This window comes from Lepidochelys kempii, chromosome 2 (assembly GCF_965140285.1).
Source record: "Lepidochelys kempii isolate rLepKem1 chromosome 2, rLepKem1.hap1, whole genome shotgun sequence".
Classification (NCBI taxonomy): domain Eukaryota; kingdom Metazoa; phylum Chordata; order Testudines; family Cheloniidae; genus Lepidochelys; species Lepidochelys kempii.
The window spans coordinates 179,187,119-179,208,063 of NC_136381.1; the positions used below are offsets into that span (position 1 = coordinate 179,187,119).

The window sequence follows — 20,945 nt, forward strand, 5'->3', positions numbered from 1 at the left end:
GATGAAAGTCTCTGTATGCTATTGCTAATCCCTTAACTCTCCCAGTCATTCCTTCCCTGCTTTTTTAAAATTTTCTAATCATGACAGTTTGATTTTTCGTCTCTCCTCCCCCACGTCTGACCAAAAGCAATTATTTCTTTCTTTGAAATAGGTTTACCAGTGTGAATGGGTTTTGCATAGTCTTATATCAGTGTTACTCCCCAGTATATCTGCAGGCTGGTCCCCCACTACCTCTCAACATTTTACCTTCAACTTGATGAGCAATAGAATAGCTTACTTTAGAGCTTATTCCAGTTTGTTGCTTGGCTGTCCAGCAAATTAGGGTTCTGAACATGAAAGGCCACCAAATGTCTATTTTTCCTGTCTAAAATTCTTTTATTTATGTACATCATAGCAATATTTCTCTGACTGAATTGAGAAAAATTGACAAATCATTATCCTAATCCTGACAACACAGCTTCACCCTTCATAAGCAGAGAAAGCCCCTTGGTCTTTTGGACAGGAACAAAAAGTCTAGAAGCTTTATCCTAACACAGTACAGGTGATTAAAAGGGTGATACGTAGTGATTTAGCTAGCAAGCATACATCTTGAGAAGCTGGAAATCATACTCCAGCATGAAGTGGCCATGTACCCTGAGTTGCAAAGAACCTCAAAACCATGTTGCACATCCTAGTAATGTTTTTGAGGCGATCACTTATCATTGCAGCATGTTAGTGCAACAAAATGCTTTATACCTAGCAATTAATTTCCAGATCCCTTTACAAACACTAATCTTTGCATATTGATGCCACATCACTATATAACTGTGTGTGGCATCCTCACCTCTGGTCAGTTTTGTTCAATTTTTGAATTCAGTAGCCAAACTGTCAATTATTATAGGGGAACAGGTGCAATACCCTCACCCACATCATCTGATTCCTTACCTAGAGGAGTAAAAATGCTATCGTAAGAACATAAGAACGGCCATACTGGGTAAGGCCAAAGGTTCATCTAGCCCGGTATCCTGTTTTCCGACAGTGCCTAATGCTAGGTGCCCCAGAGGCAATGAACAGGTAATCAAGTGATCTATTCCCTGTCTCTCATTCCCAGCTTTTGGCAAACAGAGGCTAGGGACACCATCTCTGCTCATCCTGGCTAATAGCCATGAACTTACCCTCCATGAACTTATCTAGTTCTTTTTTGAACCCTATTATAGTCTTGGCCTTCACAATATCCTCTGGCAAAGAATTCCACAGGTTGACTGTGTGAGTTGTGTGAAGAAATACCAGGGGTGAAAGTGCGGTACCGGCCCATACGCACCCCAGGATTTGGCTTATGAAGAACCATACTGGGGTTGCACAGGAGGTGATTCACTTCATTTCCTTACTCAGAAAAGCAGTGTATTTTCACCATAAAACTGTAGAGGTCAGAAGGGACCATTATGATCATCTAGTCTGACCTCCTGCACAATGCAGGCCACAGAATCTTACCCACCTACTCCTGAAATAAACCTCTCACCTATATCTGAGCTATTGAAGTCCTCAAATCATGGTTTAAAGACTTCAAGGTGCAGCGAATCCTCCAGCAAGTGACCTGTGCCCCATGCTGCAGAGGAAGGCGAAAAACCCCCAGGGCCTCTTCCAATCTCCCCTGGAAGAAAATTCCTTCCCGACCCCAAATATGGCGATCAGCTGAACCCTGAGCATGTGGGCAAGATTCACCAGCTGGATACCCAGGAAAGAATTCTATGTAGTAACTCAGATCCCACCCCATCTAACATCCCATAAACTTACCGAGTTTAATCTTGAAGCCAGATAGGTCTTTTGTCCCCACTACTTCCCTTGGAAGGCTGTTCCAGAACTTCACTCCTCTGATGGTTAGAAACCTTCATCTAATTTCAAGTCTAAACTTCCCAATGACCAGTTTATATCCATTTGTTCTTGTGTCCACATTGGTACCGAGCTTAAATAATTCCTCTCCCTCCCTGGTATTTATCCCTCTGATATATTTATCGAGAGCAATCATATCTCCCCTCAGCCTTCTTTTGGTTAGGCTAAACAAGCCAAGCTCTTTGAGTCTCCTTTCATAAAGATAGGTTTTCCATTTCTCGGATCATCCTAGTAGCCCTTCTCTATACCTGTTCCAGTTTGAATTCATCCTTCTTAAACATGGGAGACCAGAACTGCACACAGTATTCCAGGTGAGGTCTCACCAGTGCCTTGTATAACGGTACTAACACCTCCTTATCTCTACTGGAAATACCTCACCTGATGCATCCCAAGACCGCATTAGCTTTTTTCAGAGCCATATCACGTTGGCGGCTCATAGTTGTCCTGTGGTCAACCAATACTCCAAGGTCCTTCTCCTCCTCCGTTACTTCTAATTGATGCGTCCCCAGCTTATAACTAAAATTCTTGTTATTAATCCCTAAATGCATGACCATACACTTCTCACTATTAAATTTCATCCTATTACTATTACTCCAGTTTACAAGGTCATTCAGGTCCTCCTGTATGATATCCTGGTCCTTTTCAAAATTGGCAATACCTCCCAGTTTTGTATCATCCGCAAACTTTATTAGCACACTCCCACTTTTTGTGCCGAGGTCAGTAATAAAAAGATTGGTCCCAAAACTGATCCCTGAGGAACTCCACTGGTAACCTCTCTCCAGCCTGACAGTTCACCTTTCAGTATGACCAATTGTAGTTTCCCCTTTAACCAATTCCTTATCCACCTTTCAATTTTCATATTGATCCCCATCTTTTCCAGTTTAATAATTCCCCATGTGGCAGTTTAATAATTCCCCCGTATCAAATGCCTTACTGAAATCTAGGTAAATTAGGTCTACTGCGTTTCCTTTGTCTAAAAAATCTGTTACTTCCTCAAAGAAGGAGATCAGGTTGGTTTGGCACAATCTACCTTTTGTAAAACCATGTTGTATTTTGTCCCATTTACCATTGACCTCAATGTCTTTAGCTACTTTCTCCTTCAAAATTTTTTCCAAGACCTTGCTTACTACGGATGTCAAAATAACAGGCCTGTAGTTACCCGGATCACTTTTTTTTCTTTCCTTAAAAATAGGAACTATGTTAGCAATTCTCCAGTCATACGGTACAACCCCTGAGTTGACAGATTCATTAAAAATTCTTGCTAATGGGCTTGCAATTTCATGTGCCAATTGCTTTAATATTCTTGGATGAAGATTACCTGGGCCCCCCGATTTAGTCTCATTAAGCTGTTCGAATTTTGCTTCTACCTCAGTTATGGTAATATCTACCTCCATATCCTCATTCCCATTTGTCATGCTACCGTTATTCCTAAGAACCTCATTAAAGACTGAGGCAAAGTATTTGTTTAGTTAGGGGGCCATGCCTAGGTTATCCTTAACCTCCACTCCATCCTCAGTGTTTAGCAGTCCCGCTTCTTCTTTCTTTATTTTCTTCTTACTTATATGGCTATAGAACCTTTTACTATTGGTTTTAATTCCCTTTGCAAGGTCCAACTCTACTTGACTTTTAGCTTTTCTCACTTTGTCCCTACATGTTCTGAGCTCAGTAAGGTAGCTTTCCTTGCTGATCCCTCCCTTCTTCCACTCCCTGTATGCTTTCTGCTTTTTCTTAATCAGCTCTCTGAGATGCTTGCTCATCCAGCGTCGTCTACAACTCCTGCCTATGAATTTTTTCCCCTTTTTTGGGATGCAGGCCTCCGATAGCTTCTGCAGCTTTGACTTGAAGTAATCCCAGGCCTCCTCTGCCTTTAGATCCATAAATTCTTCAGTCCAATACACTTCCCTAACTAATTTCCTTAATTTTTGAAAGTCAGCCCTTTTGAAATCAAAAACCCTAGTCGCAGATTTATTTTTGTTTATCCTTCCATTCAGTTTGAATTGAATTAGCTCATGATCACTTGAACCAAGGTTGTCCCCTACAACCATTTCTTCTATGAGGTCCTCACTACTCATCAAAACCAAATCTAAAATGGCATCCCCTCTTGTTGGTTCAGCAACTACTTGATGAAGGAATCCATCAGCTATTGCATCTAGGAAAATCTGAGCCCTATTATTATTACTCGCACTTGTCCTCCAGGCTATATTTGGGAAGTTAAAGTCTCCCATGATCACGCAGTTTCCATTCGTATTTACTTCATTAAAAACATTAAAGAGGGCTCTATCCATATCCAAATTAGATCCTGGTGGTCTACAGCACACCCGATAGATACCCATATGTAGTGGTGACGTGCACAATCCTTTGTCCAGCTCTGAGTTTGCTGCCACATTTTGTGGTGGCCTGGAGTCCTTTCAGTTTTCACGGTAAAAAACTGTTTTGCAGGCCTATCCCGCCTAGGCTAATGCTGTGCCATTAATACTGTTGGCAGAGCTGGTATCTGAATTCCTATGAATGTTGCTCTTAGAAGTGGTACATGTGATTATAAGACCCTACTCCTTCCAAATCAGCTGTGGGAATTTTTTCAAAGACCCACACAAACCTACTCAATGCTTTCCCTAGAAGCAAGCATACAGAAATTATTTATACATTTGTGACTACTCAAATTAATATGCCTGATATGGGACCTTGAGCTGACCAAAAAGTAAGGTATTGCCTAGATAACTGAATTCTGCTAGATACGTTTAGCTGAACATTGTATTTCCATATAGAGAGGAAGGCAAGTAATTCTCCCTGGATACTGTGTAAAAGTACAGAAGTCTTGTAATCTTTTGTAATCTGTTAAAGAATTCTTGTGACAAATAAAGCTCCTGTGAGCCAGCTCACAAAGGGTATGTTTTATGCACTCTGCATAACCATAAGAAGCTCTCTGAACCTTTGTTCTAGACTGAGAAGAAGTGGGGAGAATAATTGGAGGTGGTAATTCTCCGTTGACTTCACTTAGAATCTTTGTGCAGTGCCGAAACTAGTATTGCCAGAAGTGTAGCACAAATCCTGTCAATAAAACATCCAGCTAGCTCAAATTTCTTTTCTCTGTGGTACAGTGATCACTATTTAAGTCCAAAACTTGTCTACGGATGTCTTTATTCCTCGATATTGTCCTCTTTTTGGTTTTAGTAGGATTGCAGTGCCTAACTCTTCCTTCATATTCTTTAAGCATTAATTAATCAAATGTTCTGTATGAAATCATCTTTTGGTTGACTCCTATTTAGCTTGCAACGTGGCATTTTACTGAAGTTTCTCATTCCGATGTTGTGAAATCGGAAGTTATCTGAAAGATAGTCTGGTGAGAGTTGGCGGTGAGAAATTACTTTTTCCTTGTCGGGGATGCCCTGCTAAAAAGTGTGTGTCACAGCAAAGCCTTTTAGCAAGTAATTTTAAGCATGTGCATTGTCACATTATAATGACAGGTTTCAGAGTAACAGCCGTGTTAGTCTGTATTCGCAAAAAGAAAAGGAGTACTTGTGGCACCTTAGAGACTAAGAAATTTATTTGAGCATAAGCTTTCGTGAGCTACAGCTCCCTTCATCGGATGCATACTGTGGAAAGTGTAGAAGATCTCTTTATATACACACAAAGCATGAAAAAATACCTCTTCCCACCCCACTCTCCTGCTGGTAATAGCTTATCTAAAGTGATGACTCTCCTTACAATGTGTATGATAATCAAGGTGGGGCATTTCCAGCACAAATCCAGGGTTTAACAAGAACGTCTGAGGAGGGGGGGGGTAGGAAAAAACAAGGGGAAATGGGTTACCTTGCATAATGACTTAGCCACTCCCAGTCTCTATTCAAGCCTAAGTTAATTGTATCAAATTTGCAAATGAATTCCAGTTCAACAGTTTCTCGCTGGAGTCTGGATTTGAAGTTTTTTTGTTGTAATATCACAACTTTCATGTCTGTTTCTTCACTTCCGCAGGTGGGTATTGTAGTTGTAAGAATGCTTGATAGAGATCTTATAGGTGTTTGCCTCTGTCTGAGGGGTTGGAGCAAATGCGGTTGTATCCGCTTCCTGGACACTACAGTGCTAATAAACGATGGTTACATAAACACAACCCTATACCAGAAACCTACTGACCGCTATTCCTACCTACATGCCTACAGCTTTCATCCAGACCACACCACACGATCCATCGTCTACAGCCAAGCTCTGTGATACAACCGCATTTGCTCCAACCCCTCAGACAGAGACAAACACCTACAAGATCTCCATCAAGCATTCTTACAACTACACTATCCACCTGCGGAAGTGAAGAAACAGATTGATAGAGCCAGAAGAGTTCCCAGAAGTCTCCTACTACAGGACAGGCCTAACAAAGAAAATAACAGAACGCCACTAGCCATCACCTTCAGCCCCCAACTAAAACCCCTCCAACGCATTATTAAGGATCTACAACCTATCCTGAAGGATGACCCAACACTCTCTCAAATCTTGGGAGACAGGCCAGTCCTTGCCTACAGACAGCCCCCCAACCTGAAGCAAATACTCACCAGCAACCACATACCACACAACAGAACCACTAACCCAGGAACCTATCCTTGCAACAAAGCCCGTTGCCAAGTGTGCCCACATATCTATTCAGGGGACACCATAACAGGGCCTAATAACATCAGCCACACTATCAGAGGCTCGTTCACCTGCACATCCACCAATGTGATCTATGCCATCATGTGCCAGCAATGCCCTTCTGCCATGTACATTGGTCAAACTGGACAGTCTCTACGTAAAAGAATAAATGGACACAAATCAGATGTCAAGAATTATAACATTCATAAACCAGTCGGAGAACACTTCAATCTCTCTGGTCACGCGATTACAGACATGAAAGTTGTGATATTATAACAAAAAAACTTCAAATCCAGACTCCAGCGAGAAACTGTTGAATTGGAATTCATTTGCAAATTGGATACAATTAACTTAGGCTTGAATAGAGACTGGGAGTGGCTAAGTCATTATGCAAGGTAACCTATTTCCCCTTGTTTTTTCCAACCCTTTCTCCCCCGCCCCCAGACGTTCTTGTTTAAACCCTGGATTTGTGCTGGAAATGCCCCACCTTGATTATCATACACATTGTAAGGAGAGTCATCACTTTAGATAAGCTATTACCAGCAGGAGAGTGGGGTGGGAGGAGGTATTTTTTCATGCTTTGTGTGTATATAAAAAGATCTTCTACACTTTCCACAGTATGCATCCGATGAAGTGAGCTGTAGCTGATGAAAGCTTATGCTCAAATAAATTGGTTAGTCTCTAAGGTGCCACAAGTACTCCTTTTCTTGTCACATTATAGTCACTTCAGTGAGATGAGTTGTGTGCTTAGTTATGCATGTGTTTAAATCCATTCGGATCAAGGCCTAGAACTGTAGGGGCCACTGTATTAGTTGGGATCCATTAGGCGCTATGCAACAAAGAGAAGGGTGTTGATTAAGTTTATTTCCATGAAAGGCTTTATTTGCAACATGTAGGTAGGCTTTGAAACTCATAATGACAAATCATGCAGGAAGGATGGGAACTTCATTGTCAATGTCCAATACACAATTAGGGTATCCATAACCAGTAGAGCATATAGTCCATGTGACACACTATCCTGTGGGCAAACCCTATGCTGCAGGAATGAATATTCACTAATGTAGTAACTCAACAAACTGCCCACAGATTCTCTCTTGAGATCATCTTTGTAAGGACCTTATGTCAGTTTTCACTGAATATTGGGTTCTATTGCAGTCCTTCTTGTAGGCAAAGCTGGGAAAGACTGATTCAGAGTATCTCAAGAGAGTTAGGTAATGAATCTAGTATTGAGAAATCTGAGTGATGTCTTCCTTTAACTAAACTGGCCTTTTAAAGACTTACTGACACCTTTTTAGCTTGCTGTAGTTTGATATAGTTTGGCTCATGAAGAGTTGGTCGTCCACTATATACAGACAGATTTGAAGAATGGAAAGAGGGGCATCTTCCCATTTCACTTAAGGAGCTCCATATTAACAAAGGATACAGCTCTAAAGAGAAGTTCTCTTTTGGTCTTATTAGTTAATTGTGTTTTTTTCGTGTATGGCTTTCAGGAGGAAATATTCAAAGATAACTGGAAAAGATCTTTATAGCATATACTGGGTGTTTTCATTCTCAGAATTAGAAAATCTAAGGGAAATGGAACAGCAAAAAAACCAATGGAAAATAATTTTTTAAATGGTGTTCCCTGTGGTTTACAAATTGGTAATTAGTTAAGCTGTAGCATGGCTGTTCCAGCTTTTTTTGTTTTACTTAACCAAGATTTCAATATCTCATTTGCAGAGCGCTTCAACATTTTTCTTCTACCAGTACATTTTTTTTTTTTTTTACCTTCTAACTTTGGGTATTTTCAAGTGCTGTTTGAATAATACTAAACAAATGTATTTGACAAAAATTTCAAAACTCTGACGTAAGTGTTACGAAGTATTAGTTCTCTGGGTAACAAAAATGTGAAAAACATGTTAAGCTACAGTACAAGTAACCATGATATAAAATTTATTTGCAAATGTTTGAGAGTCCTAGGATGGTTTAAAGGACTGGTCGTCTAATTAAAAGTGCCATACACTTAGTAAAAATCCATGTTAGTTGAGAAATTGATTTTTTTTTTTTTTTGGAAAGCTAAGTTTTCTTGTATGGGGTAAATGTCACTCTGTTCATATCTTAGCTTTGCTGCAAGTCAGGACTTGTACTATTCCACCAGGTTGTCATAGAAACGCAGCTAACTGTCATCTCAACTCAGGCTGCTGATGGTTTTATTTGTAGGTTTGCAGGATTATTAAAATTTAACAAAAAATATTGATTTGCTTTTTATTAATGCTGGCTTGTGTTTACCTTAGAAGTTCAGGCTGCATAAAAGCTTTTCCTGATAAGAAAATATTTGTAAGATGTTAAGCTCAAGTACATTAAATGTGTTTGACATTTTCTCTCTCATTTAGAACGCGATAGTCTGTGGCAATAGAGTAAACTTGTATTTTTTTTTTACAAATCATTTTTCATTTCCTTTTTTACAGTGAGGCAGAAATTTTTCAAATTCACCTTTCCCCTGACTTTTACTTTACATAAAAGATACCTGTCAGGAAAGCATGAAGTGGGCACATCATTGTGGCTAATATTTGAAGTTTTCATTTTATATACATTTTCGTGAAGCCTGGCAGAATGCTTCAGTGCACTGAGTTTTGAAAGAATATATATTTTTATTATGCATGTGTGGGAGAAATTATTTAGTTTTCACTCCTAAATAAGACAGGCAAAACTTATTTACAATAACACTCTCTAATGGCCCGTGGATGAATGCTTTTATGCAAAATACTTGAGAGACTGGAATTAACTTTTCACATTGGTGTCCAGACTTCAGCAACATGTGGAATCTTATTACAAAAGCTATTTGCCTAGAACTGAATTTTTACTTCACATATTTATGTCAGGATGCACAGATCACTGATGCATTTCAAGTGTAGTCTTTGTAATGATGTAAGAAATACAGTAATGTATGTATTGTTGTAAAATATATAAATAAAAAGCACTACTTTTTTTCTTGCTTTTTACAATTTTCATCTGTTAAGGATTTGGAAGCACAGGTAACTTAGCTGACTCTTATATAAAGCTCTCTAATTTGACATTGTCATTCTGACTGGTAACAACTTTGTTCAGTGTTGGATTTACTGAATAAAATTTTCTTGCTGGACATTTTGACATTTCACTTCAGACAATTATGTTATGGCTGTTGACATCCCTATATTAATTCCTTTTGTATTCAGCCATAAAACTCTCTAACAAATTTTAAAAGAACCTTTTATTCTAGCATGTATACAGTAAGTTGGTGGTATGAAATATTGAATTTCTACCAGAGTTTCATATTTTTATTGTGTTTTCTGGAAGAGAACATATATCATGATAACATGTGAGATAATAGTTTAAACAGTCTCAGTAGTTTAGTATATTAAGTAATCATATTGGCTTTTAATATAGCAAAAGACTAGTTTGTTTTTACTTGAAGAAAGGCTTAAATAAAATTGTTGTTTCTCCACTGGGAGTTAGCCTTTATACTCATTAGACAGGAAAAAGGAGCACATCTATAGCGCCTTTTGTCTCAGGCTCTCATTATGCTTTGTGAATATTAATTGAACCTCCTACACCCCTTTTTGAAGTCAATATTAGAATCATTTAATCCATCAGTGGGGTGGAACACCGGAGCTGTTTTAACAGTGCACAGCAATGATACACATCAATTTTAGGACAGAAAGTGAAAAAGAATACTATATCCAATATGTATACGCTAAATACTTACTTTTGATAGTGGTGTTCTCATTCTAATTGAGAATGGGGGGTGTCGTAGATATATTACTTCATAACGAGGATGCTTTGGAACATATAGTATCAAATGAAACTATTAAATATAAAATGTATCCATCTGAAATATATATAAAACTGCAGTGTAGCATTTTGGTATAAATAAACACCCTAATACTGTATTGCACCTTGAGCATTCATTTATAGCAGGAAGACAAATAGATTGACTGTTTGTTTTGATCAGCTAGCTTTCTCTCTCTCTCTCTCTCTCTCTCTCTCTCTCTCTCTCTCTCTCTCTCTCATCTAACCATTCTCTTTGTGTCAGTTTTATGTGCCTTTCCTCTGTCCTGAATGGTGATTGGATGACGACATAGTTTGTTTAAAGGGTAACAACAGGGTAGGTTTGAGGTCCTAGAAACGTGCTAGATCACAGTTTACCAATGTGAAAGTTACTATGTCCAGGTCTGTTTCTCAAACAGTTTTGCAGCAACATTTCTACTTTTTGTTTGTTTGAACATAAACCCCATTGACATGTCTTATACAGGTAACACATTCCTAGTAGATATTTTTATTTTTATTTACAGCGTTTTGTGTCTGTCCTTCCTACTGAGGTGCAGCATCTTGTAAAGGTCTTCAAGTTTCTTGTAATGTGCATGCTTCAACTCGGAGCTAAAAGTGGCTACAGCTGCATATTTTATTTTTATCAACTTTGCCATATCCATACTTTTTTTTTCTTAATTGGGAATGAGTAACTTTATTTAACAAAGTACCCATGTACATTTTCCCTGCTTGTTATAAATCAACTAAGTGCCTCTTACAGTTAAACTGTATCAATTTATTTATTTACATTACTGTATTTAGCTGCACCCAGAACTCTGGTACCAATAATTGGAATGTTACGTATAGTGGCTGTTGTTGAGAGATCATAGAGAACCATCTATGGCTGTTGCTGTGTGATAGTATTTGGAGATCTCTAAGTATTTGGTATTTTAAATTAAACTTAAAAAAACCTCTTTCTTTTCCCTCCCTCTTCCCCAAACTCGTAATAACATAGGAAGATGAGAGTGAAGAAGAACCCAAGCTGAAGTATGAAAGGCTTTCTAATGGAGTGACTGAAATTCTCCAAAAGGATGCAGCCAGTTGCATGACCGTGCATGAAAAGGTACTTTTTTCTTTTTTCTGGGTAGGGATATGAAGTAACTGTTTGCTTGTTTTTAAAATATCTGTCTGTTTATATGTTATCTCTCTCAAAAAAGTTAGAGATTTATGTTAAGGAACTGACAAATCTGAAGATCGTCTCAGCTAAGTACAGTGCAAGCAACTGTAATATGAGTTGACTTAATAGAGTAACCTCTTGTCGGACAGTGTTTCTCTCTCTCTCAGGTGGTAAGAGGTAAGAATTCCGTATTTTGTAAGGTGGAATGTTTATATGAGTTACTGTGAGATTTAGTTCTAATTAAAAACTGTATCATAGGCTCAAGGTATCAAGCCTATCAAGATGCAGTCAAGATCAAGATGCAGTCCCAAACATACTTTATCAAGTAAAGAACTCAGCACCTTTTGAATCATTCCAAACAAACTCAATCCTGCCAGGGGCTGATTTAGTTGGAGAGGGTATTCATCTGTGGAAGACAACTGAGGTTTTATTAATAAAACAGGAAAGTAATTAAAATACATTTATTCCTGATCCTTTACAAGTAGCCTAGGCTCAGTAAACTCAGACCAGGGGGTGGGACTCAAAACCTGTACTAATAACATTAGTCTAAAAGACGCAGGAGCAAAAGAACACTGAAGGTAGAGGGGCTTGCACTGATGGGAATAAAAGTACAGGTTTGTGAGATGAAGATGGAGTGGCAACTTCAGCTATGATTTTTGTAACTATGTGTCTGTTCATCAACTAAACAGTTTTTTTCTTTTTCTGAATTTACTTGTTTTTAATATTAAAATATTAAAGACCAGGTGCTGTACATTTGAAAGTATATGACTTTAATGACTCCTATCAAAAAGGTGTTGTAATATATTACAAAATGTAATATATACAGTTGTATTTTTTTAATTTATAATTTTCTGGCTGCTTAATGCATAATGGCTGCTTAATGGCTGCATAATGGCTGCTTACCAGCTACCATTGGGGTGTCTGTGATATGTTGTTTTGTTATACATTCAAGATTAAGACTTGTGCAGAGTGTATTTTTTCTTCAGAATACTGGTGCAGCTGCTCAAGAGGCCCATTTTAGGGTAGTTAAAGTTCATGTTTTAAATTTAAGTTAAATTTAACTGTATGAATGAAAAACAGTGAGTCTCTCTTTTAAACATTAAAGACTTAAAATCAAACAGATATTTTGAAAATTGGAAAGAAATTCCTCCTAGTCTGGGATCATTTTTCAGTCTTAAGTGAATTTTTAAACCCAACTGATTAAATAGAATTTTATGTATGGAAATTTCCAGAATACCAACCTTAACTATAGGGTCACAAAGCGTGACTCTACAGTAAGGCTGTTTTAAGTATCCAAACGTTCTTAGATTTCTAGCAAACTAGATACACTATTTATGAGGAGGATCAATATTATTAGAAGCTAGGGGATTGGTCTTTTGGGAATTGGTCTGTTACAACAGAGAGCCTAAAAGCAAAGGTACAGCGTAAGCTCCTTTTTTTTTTCTTCCGTGGGTGGGGGAAGGTTAAGGAAAACCATACAAAAGGGTTGGCACAAATGAAATTATAGTCGTATTATACACATACTTCTGATTAGAACAATTTGACTTTGTTGGGAGTCCCAAATTCTGGCTTATATAGTCAGACTAATTTCTCCCCGGAATTATTTTTTCTTTCAATGCTATAGCATCATATTTTCACCAGGCTTGCTGTCTGCACTGGATGACTAATCGTCCTGGCACCTGGTGCATTCAAGCAGGCCTGTGCAGTGGAATAGTCATACCTAGTTATGTCTGCACACCTGATGTTTTATTAACCAGTATTGATTTTTTTACCCGGAGGACTTTTTTCTTCCTGAAAAAAGGCAACCTTGCAGGAGTGAAAGGCATTGCAGGGGATGAATTTCTAATGAAACCCTTCTTTCCCTTTTTTTTGACTCCTCTTTAATGTAGCTTCATATTTTAAGTGCCTGAACTGAAATTTTATTTTAAGCAATTCCATTTTGATAAATCCTTTTAAGCCTTGACTTTCTGTAAGGTTATTTTTTAAAGATTGTGCTGCTTGACTGACACGCTTAGTAGTGCTTGTAAATTTGAGCATTTCATTATTGGTTGCAATGAAGCATGCTCACATGCAGTGAAATACAGAGAATTTAGGAGCCTAGGCCATTTGAGTAATGTTAAATAGAAAAAAAAAAAGAAAGAAAAGAAAAACCCGTCTGTCATATATCAAGTAGTACTGAAGTTTCTGCTGGTTTGTTTAGGATTGGTTCACACAGTTCAACTAACAGTGGCTCTCCTGGAATCATTTGCCCTTTTTACATCTATCAAATAAATGTGTAGTGCTGTTATGTGTATTTGTTGAGAAATAATTTGTCATAATAAGACTGTCATAGTATAAAATGGCTGGTGAATGCATGCATCATTAAATGTCAGAATATCACAGTGTCAAAGAAAATAAAGAATCAGGATAATATTAAGTGCATTAGATCTTTAAATAGCTTTCCATGTTATGGTATTCTGTGTAATAAGGGCCTAATAATTGGTAGCTTTGTTTTTGAATATTTATTGTATTGGCAAAGAAGAATTAAAAGTAAACAGCTTCTTAATAATTTCCATAGCTTTATTTTCAAGTGTATGTTACCCTTGCTTTCACACTACATTTTTAATTTGCTGCCACAGTCCATCAGGCAATACGTACAGAGTGCAGACATACCATTCGTTGTCAGTAGATGAGGGTTCCCATGACTCATTCTGACAGCTAACTTGCACGATCACAATAATATGGGCTTCAAGCCCTGTTTTATTCTTTAGGTGCATCCAAAATAAGCTTCGTCCATAGAATAATTTCTTTTAGGGTGCTGTTAAAAATTAATCTGCTGAATATCCTGGAGTTCTTTACCTGGTGGGATTTTTTTTTTTAAAGTTGCAATGTATTTATTTAATCAGTCTCTTTTTCTCTTTTTCTTATCACAGTTTTTGGCACTGGGCACACATTATGGCAAGGTTTATTTACTTGATGTCCAGGGAAACATCACCCAAAAGGTTGACATTGTAAGTGAAACATAATTTAGAAAATTTTATTGTGATGCAAAATATTGTGATGTACCAAATAGTAAATAAGGTTATTGCTCTCAATACACCTGAAATTTTAAAAATACATTTAAAAAACTCCTACTGATATGAGAGGATGAATACAAAACATGGAAAAAAGACAGTATAACACATAGTCTCATATGAACACATCTAAGATTGTAGGATGTGTTCATCATTACTACAGACAAGGAAATACATATTTGTGATTGTAATTAACAATAATCATCTACCTCCTCTAGAGGCTCTTGACTTCCTTAAGGTATTAGCCGACTATTGTTGATTGTTAGTATGTGTGCTATCATCTTATCAAGATGCCAAAAGTAATTGAAAATTGATTGATTGCCTTGCTAGTTCAGTTTATCTACTGCAAATATATAAAGCTAATATTTTATGTGAATGTTTTGAAGCTTAGGCTCTTAAGGGATTGTATTGATTGAAGGAAAAGAGGCAGACTACCTTTTTTAATTTTTTTTTATTGTTTCTGGAATCATTGAGGATGAATGAAATGTTGAATTTAAAGCTGTGTTCTAAGGTATTAAATGCACATTTTTAAAGTATGGAGGGTTTGAGTGTGTGCGTTACTTTCTTTTTGCTTTGTTTTATTTTAGTAAATTTTTTGTTTCTAGCATTGTCACAAATTCCAGTGGGCAGACCTCCCTTTTTCAAAAGCAAGCGTCAGCTCTTGTCAGAGTATGTATCACAAGATGGCGACATGTTTGCAAAATAGAACACATGTTCTGAAGCTGACACAGCTAGCTGCACATGAAAGGTGAAAGGTTATATTTTTATATTTGAAAAATCTAATTACACAATTGTTTCCAAAAAAATAAAAACCACCAAAAAAAAATCTCCTAGGAACAGCCTTTGAAGGAAATTTTTATATTATCGTGGTCAGATTGACAGTGACCTTACTTGAGATTCGTGAAAGTCAAGTTAACTTTTTGTGCTCCGTCAGCTCGACAGCATTTAATAGATTCATAGATTCCAAGGCCAGAAGGGACCATTGTGATCATCTAATCTGACCTTCTGTGTAACACAAGCCATAGAACTTCCCCAAAATACTTTCATGGGAAGAGGGGCTTTGCCTGGCTTCCTTCCATGTTCTGATTACTTTACACAGGTGCTATTTGCCAAAGACACACACTTGTAATTTTACTCCAATCTGATTTATTTGAGGCAGATCAGAATTTTATCTAAAACCCAATTTCTTCATTTCCAAGGTATGCATTAAGGGACCGATCCAAAATCTATTAAAATCGGTTAGTGTCTTTCCCCTAGATTCAGGCCTGAAATGCATCTGCCTGATAGTTATATTTACCCCACAGATAGACTCTGTGTGTTACATGCCTGAAACACTTCCTCTTGTTGCAGGTCTCCTCTTCCCCCCCCAGTCCTACAACTAGTGGTCACTAATGCCCCAATCCTACAAGGTGATCCACAAAGCCCCGTTGATTTCAGTAGGGCGCACTGCATGGGCATAAGGGCTCATCTGCACAGATCCCAGGCAGAGTCAGAACCTAAGAATAAGATGGATGCCCTACCAGGAAACAGAGGCAAAAAAACCCCAGTCCCTCAATGTGTATGTATGTTGTTTGCTTTATAACATACAATGCTAGCCACAGCTACTGTTTTATGTTTGTTATAGTAAAGTTAAGGTAGGTTACTTAAGCATTTCTATTCTAAAATCCCTTTTTCAACTTGCTTATAATTCTCCTAAAATTTTACTATTCCAGGTTGAAGTTTTCCAGGTCTTGTTTATTTGTAAGGATGATTGGTTCTGTTGCTCTTGGGGTCGAGCACAGTATATGTGTGTGGGGGGAAAATAAACTGTGCCTGTTCAGTTTTACTATCTTTAATTTTTTTCAACTTTTTTTTCAGCAGCTGTAATGCATCAGCAGTTTATTGTTTCATGATTTCTGTGTGTATATAAAGTCTGCTGCAGTTTCCACGGTAAACATCTGATGAAGTGAGCTGTAGCTCACGAAAGCTCATGCTCAAATAAATTGGTTAGTCTCTAAGGTGCCACAAGTACTCCTTTTCTTTTTGCGAATACAGACTAACACGGCTGTTCCTCTGAAACCAGTTTAGAATAGAAAGCTGAAGTTAAGTAAGGTTTAGGAAGAAGAGGGGTCTTTTAAGATTCTGATTAAAATTGTTCTTGATATGACAGAGTGATGAGGGTTCTAAATTGTAGTGTAATATAATGCATTTTATTAATCACCTGGCATTCTAAAGCAAAGAGGGCTGCATGTGTGTGAACTGTCGCAGTTCTGAAGTACCCTTCCCAAGCTTACTGTACAATCCCTTGAATGCCGTTTCCCAAGATGGAGAACGGCAACTACTGAGGCAGTTTGTCCTCATTGATGTGCCTCTTTCCATGCCAAAATCACTGCCATCCAGCCTAAACTGTGTCTGAAGTCACTAGATTACAGAACAGAGAGACGCAACCATCAGATGGGGAAGGAGCATGACAGCCTTCCTTCCCCTTTCTTTTTCCCTTTGTCTACCATTTTGTCCTGCACAGGGTTGTGAAGAGAAAAAAAATCTTCTCAGGAAGGAGAGAGTCACACAGTATCCCCCAATCATACCCTTCAAAAGCCTAAGATTTTTTTTAAATGCTCTGCAGTTAGGAGAGCTAGTTAACTTTGGTTCTTGCTGGGTTCTGTCTCCAAGGAGTAAATCTGCTGAAGGCCTGTTACAATGAATGGTGGAATTTATTATTTGAAGAAAAGGATTGTTCAGGTAAGTAGGCTAAGGTTTCTCATGAAAGAAATGTTACTTCAGATTGTTGCAATCTTGGAATCATTTGCAGCCCTGGCAAATGAAGAACTTCAAGACTAAAATTTCACACACCTTTTTAAAAAGTTCATTTTTTTTAAAGCATAGCTTCAGATTTCTCCTTTTAGTATAGTTAAAAGGACACCAACAACTCAAAGTCTGTCTGTTTAAAAGAAATGAGTTAAGTAATTTCAGGTACCATCCATGCCCCTAAATGTCTCTGCCATTTTTGTGGTTTTACAGCCAATGTTTTACTGTATCTTAAAAATATTCTTCTCTTTCACTGTCACTGTGAAAGATCTACACAAACAGGAAAAACTGATTATCAGGAGAGACCGTGAAAATGACCATAGACAAAATATTGCCAAATGCAAAAAATAAATTGGGGGAAGGGGGAAAAAAAAACCCCCACCTCACCCACCTTGTGTCTCTAGATTAAAGTAATTGTTTTTTTTTTTTTATTGGACCAACTTCTGTTGGTGAGAGAGACAAGATTTTGAGATAACACATTACTCTCATTTATAGTGATCTTAGGTTTTAACGGTAATGATAGTAGGTAAAGATATTTCAGACAGACTTGACTATATTGCTTTAGGACCAAAAACCACTCAACCCCATCCTTTAGTTTAACTAAGCTAACCACTATTAGGAAAACTCATTCCTGGGTTGAAAGAGGAAAAAGTAGTCCAGAGGGTGTTGCCACTTAGGCCTGGTCTACACTACGGGGTTAGGTCGAATTTAGGTCAATTTTAAAATGAATGCGTCCACACAACCAACCCCATTCCGTCGACTTAAAGGGCTCTTAAAATTGACTTCTGTACTCCTCCCCAGTGAGGGGAGTAGTGCTAAAATCGACCTTGTTGGGTCGAATTTGGGGTAGTGCAGACGCAAATCGACGGTATTTGCCTCCGGGAGCTATCCCAGAGTGCTCCATAGTGACCGCTCTGGACAGCACTTTGAACTCCGATGCACTAGCCAGGTACACAGGAAAAGCCCTGGGAACTTTTGAATTTCATTTCCTGTTTGGTCAGTGTGGCAAACTCAGCAGCACAGGTGACCATGCAGTCCCCCCAGAATCTCAAACGAGCTCCAGGATGGACCGAAAGGGAGACACTGGATCTAATTGCTGTGTGGGGAGAAGCATCTGTGCAGGCAGAACTCTGATCAAAAAGAAGAAATGCAAATATATTTGCCAAAATCTTACAGGGCATGTTGGAGAGAGGCTACAACAGGGACACACAGCAGTGCTGTGTGAAAGTTAAGGAGCTGAAACAAGCCTACCAAAAGACAAAGGAGGCAAATGGTCGCTCCGGGTCAGAGCCCCATACATGCCGCTTCTGTGATCAGCTGAATGCCATTCTAGGAGGGGACCCTACCATTATCTCATCACTGTCCGTGGACTCCTGCAAGGGGGGAGTCTCACGCAACACCGAGGAGGATTTTGTGGATGAGGAGGAGGAGGAGAATGCGCAGCAGGCAAGCGGTGAATCCGTTCTCCCCGGCAGCCAGGACCTTTTCATCACCCTGGAGCCAATACCCTCTGAAGGCAGGATCCCCGACCCTGAAGCTGAAGAAGGCAGCTCTGGTGAGTGCATATTTGTAACTACAGTACAGGGTTTAAAAGCAATAGTGTTTAATGTTTGATTTGCCCTGAAGAATTGGGATGCATTCGCGGCCAGTACAGCTACTGGAAAAGTCTGTTCACATGTCTGGGGATGGAGTGGGAATCCTCCAGGGACATCTCCATGAAGCTCTCCTAGAGGTACTCTGAAAGTATTCTGGAATCATTGCAGAACAAAGCATGGCAGCGAATGGTCCTGGGTTTTGGTCACATTTGAATGGACGTGCAGATCCCTTTGGAAATCTTAGACAGAGTCTGCGGATGCCCAGGGTGCACAAGATCATAGAATATCCGGGTTGGAAGGGAACTCAGGAGGTCATCTAGTCCAACCCCCTGCTCAAAGCAGGACCAATCCCCATTTTTTGCCCTGATCCCTCAGTGGTCCCCTCAACAATTGAACTCACAACCCTGGGTTTGGCAGGCCAGTGCTCAAACCACTGAGCTCAAGCAACATTCGGTCTATATCTTTCTGCATTAGCCTCAGGAGTGATATCATTCATGGTCACCTGGTTGAAATAGGGGAATTTTTGTAAGGGAACAGTAAAAGGATTCCGTTCATGCTGGGCTGTTTGTGCTTGGCTAAAAGGGATCATCACAGAGAATAGCCACACGGTGGGGTGGGAGGAGGTGTGTGCTGCACATCCACCCGAAAACCGCAGCCCCTCCTTTTAAATGTGAAACCGAACCCATTGCTTGCTATGGGAAAGGATGGCACTGCAGTTTGAAACCATTCCCACATGTTATGCGTAAGAAGCCAACCCCGCGTACCCTTTGCCTTACCATGGATGCATGGAAACCGAATTCTGTTGCCCAGCCATGTGTGGTGTGTCACCATACCAGCAGGCGCTTAATATAAAAGGCAAAATGCGACCCTGTACCTAAAGCACGTGTGCTGACTGCTGTGAATTGTTTGATTCACTGTGAAAGAGTCTCCCTTTTGTTCTCAGAAATGCATCATCTTAAACTTTACTCTCCCTTTATATTTCCCCCTGGTGCAAATGTTTCTAGGCTCCCCCTATCATCTCCATCCCTGAGGTTATTGCAGATCAGAAGGCAAAAAAAATGCACTCACGATGACTTGTGTTCCGAGCTCATGAAGTCCTCCTGCAACAGCAGCGGCGAGCTGAGCAGGCTCCATGCTTGCTGTGGTATGGCGTCTGCAGGAGAGCAGAGTTGCAGCGGAAGCAGTGGATGACGACGGATGCCACAAGAATAGATATTTATACAGAACGACGAGAGGACCTGCAAGGTGGATTCATGGCATCAGGAGAGCAGAATTGCAGCGGAAGCAGTGGATGATGACGGTTAGCAGTTGTACTGCACCGTCTGCTGACAGCAGCACCCAGGACACAACAGGAGTGGTGACGCTGAGCTGAGCTGAGCGGGCTCCATGCTTGCACGGAAAAAAGGCACAAAATGATTATCTGCCGTTGCTTTCATGGAGGGAGGGGCGACTACTGACGTACCCAAAACCACCCACGACAATGTTTTTGCCCCATCAGGCATTGGGAGCTTAACCCAGACTTCCAATGGGTGGCGGAGACTACGGGAACTGTGGGATAGCTACCAACAGTGCACCGTTTCATAAGTCGATGCTAACCACGGTAGTGAGGATGCACTCCGCCGACTTAATGCGCTTAGTGTGGACATACGCAATCAACAGTATAAAATCAATTTCTAAAAATAGACTTCTATAAAATCAACCTAATTTCATAGTGTAGACATACCCTCAGATTCCTCTGAAAACTGACAGGTAATTTATATGATTGTTATGCAAAATAAATGAGAAGTTTCCTCACAGTTTTCCCTTGGTACTCTCCATTTTCCCAGTCCCTTTTTTTTCCTTTCTCTCCTTCCCAACCTCAGGAATATATGCATATGGGAACCTAATTATCTACATTCTGCTTTTTTCTGTTTCATAGTGATTAAAATTTATTTTGATACAAAACATGAGGCTGATCTTGGAAGACTGGACTCTTGCAGTATGGTTTTTTTCTGTTCGTTTAGCTTTGTCAAACTGGCACGAGATGTGGAAAGTACCTTTGCAGAATCTCTACTGACTAATGTTGATTATGTGCTTTCT

The 20,945-nt window shown here is 39.2% G+C and overlaps 1 protein-coding gene across 6 annotated transcripts in view; it reads left to right on the top strand.

Annotated features, from left to right (window-relative positions):
• VPS41 (VPS41 subunit of HOPS complex) overlaps positions 1–20,945 on the top strand; it is a 172,033-nt gene that overhangs the window by 18,769 nt on the left and 132,319 nt on the right. For 3 of the 6 annotated variants that reach the window (XM_073332850.1, XM_073332851.1, XM_073332852.2), the window contains 4 exons: positions 11,270–11,377; positions 14,344–14,421; positions 15,090–15,232; positions 15,835–16,042. In XM_073332850.1, the coding sequence (XP_073188951.1) occupies positions 11,270–11,377; positions 14,344–14,421; positions 15,090–15,232; positions 15,835–16,042 (537 nt within the window). Of the gene's footprint in view, positions 1–11,269; positions 11,378–14,343; positions 14,422–15,089; positions 15,233–15,834; positions 16,043–20,945 lie in introns of those variants that run through there. The other 3 variants (XM_073332853.1, XM_073332854.1, XM_073332855.1) reach the window with 2 other exon arrangements.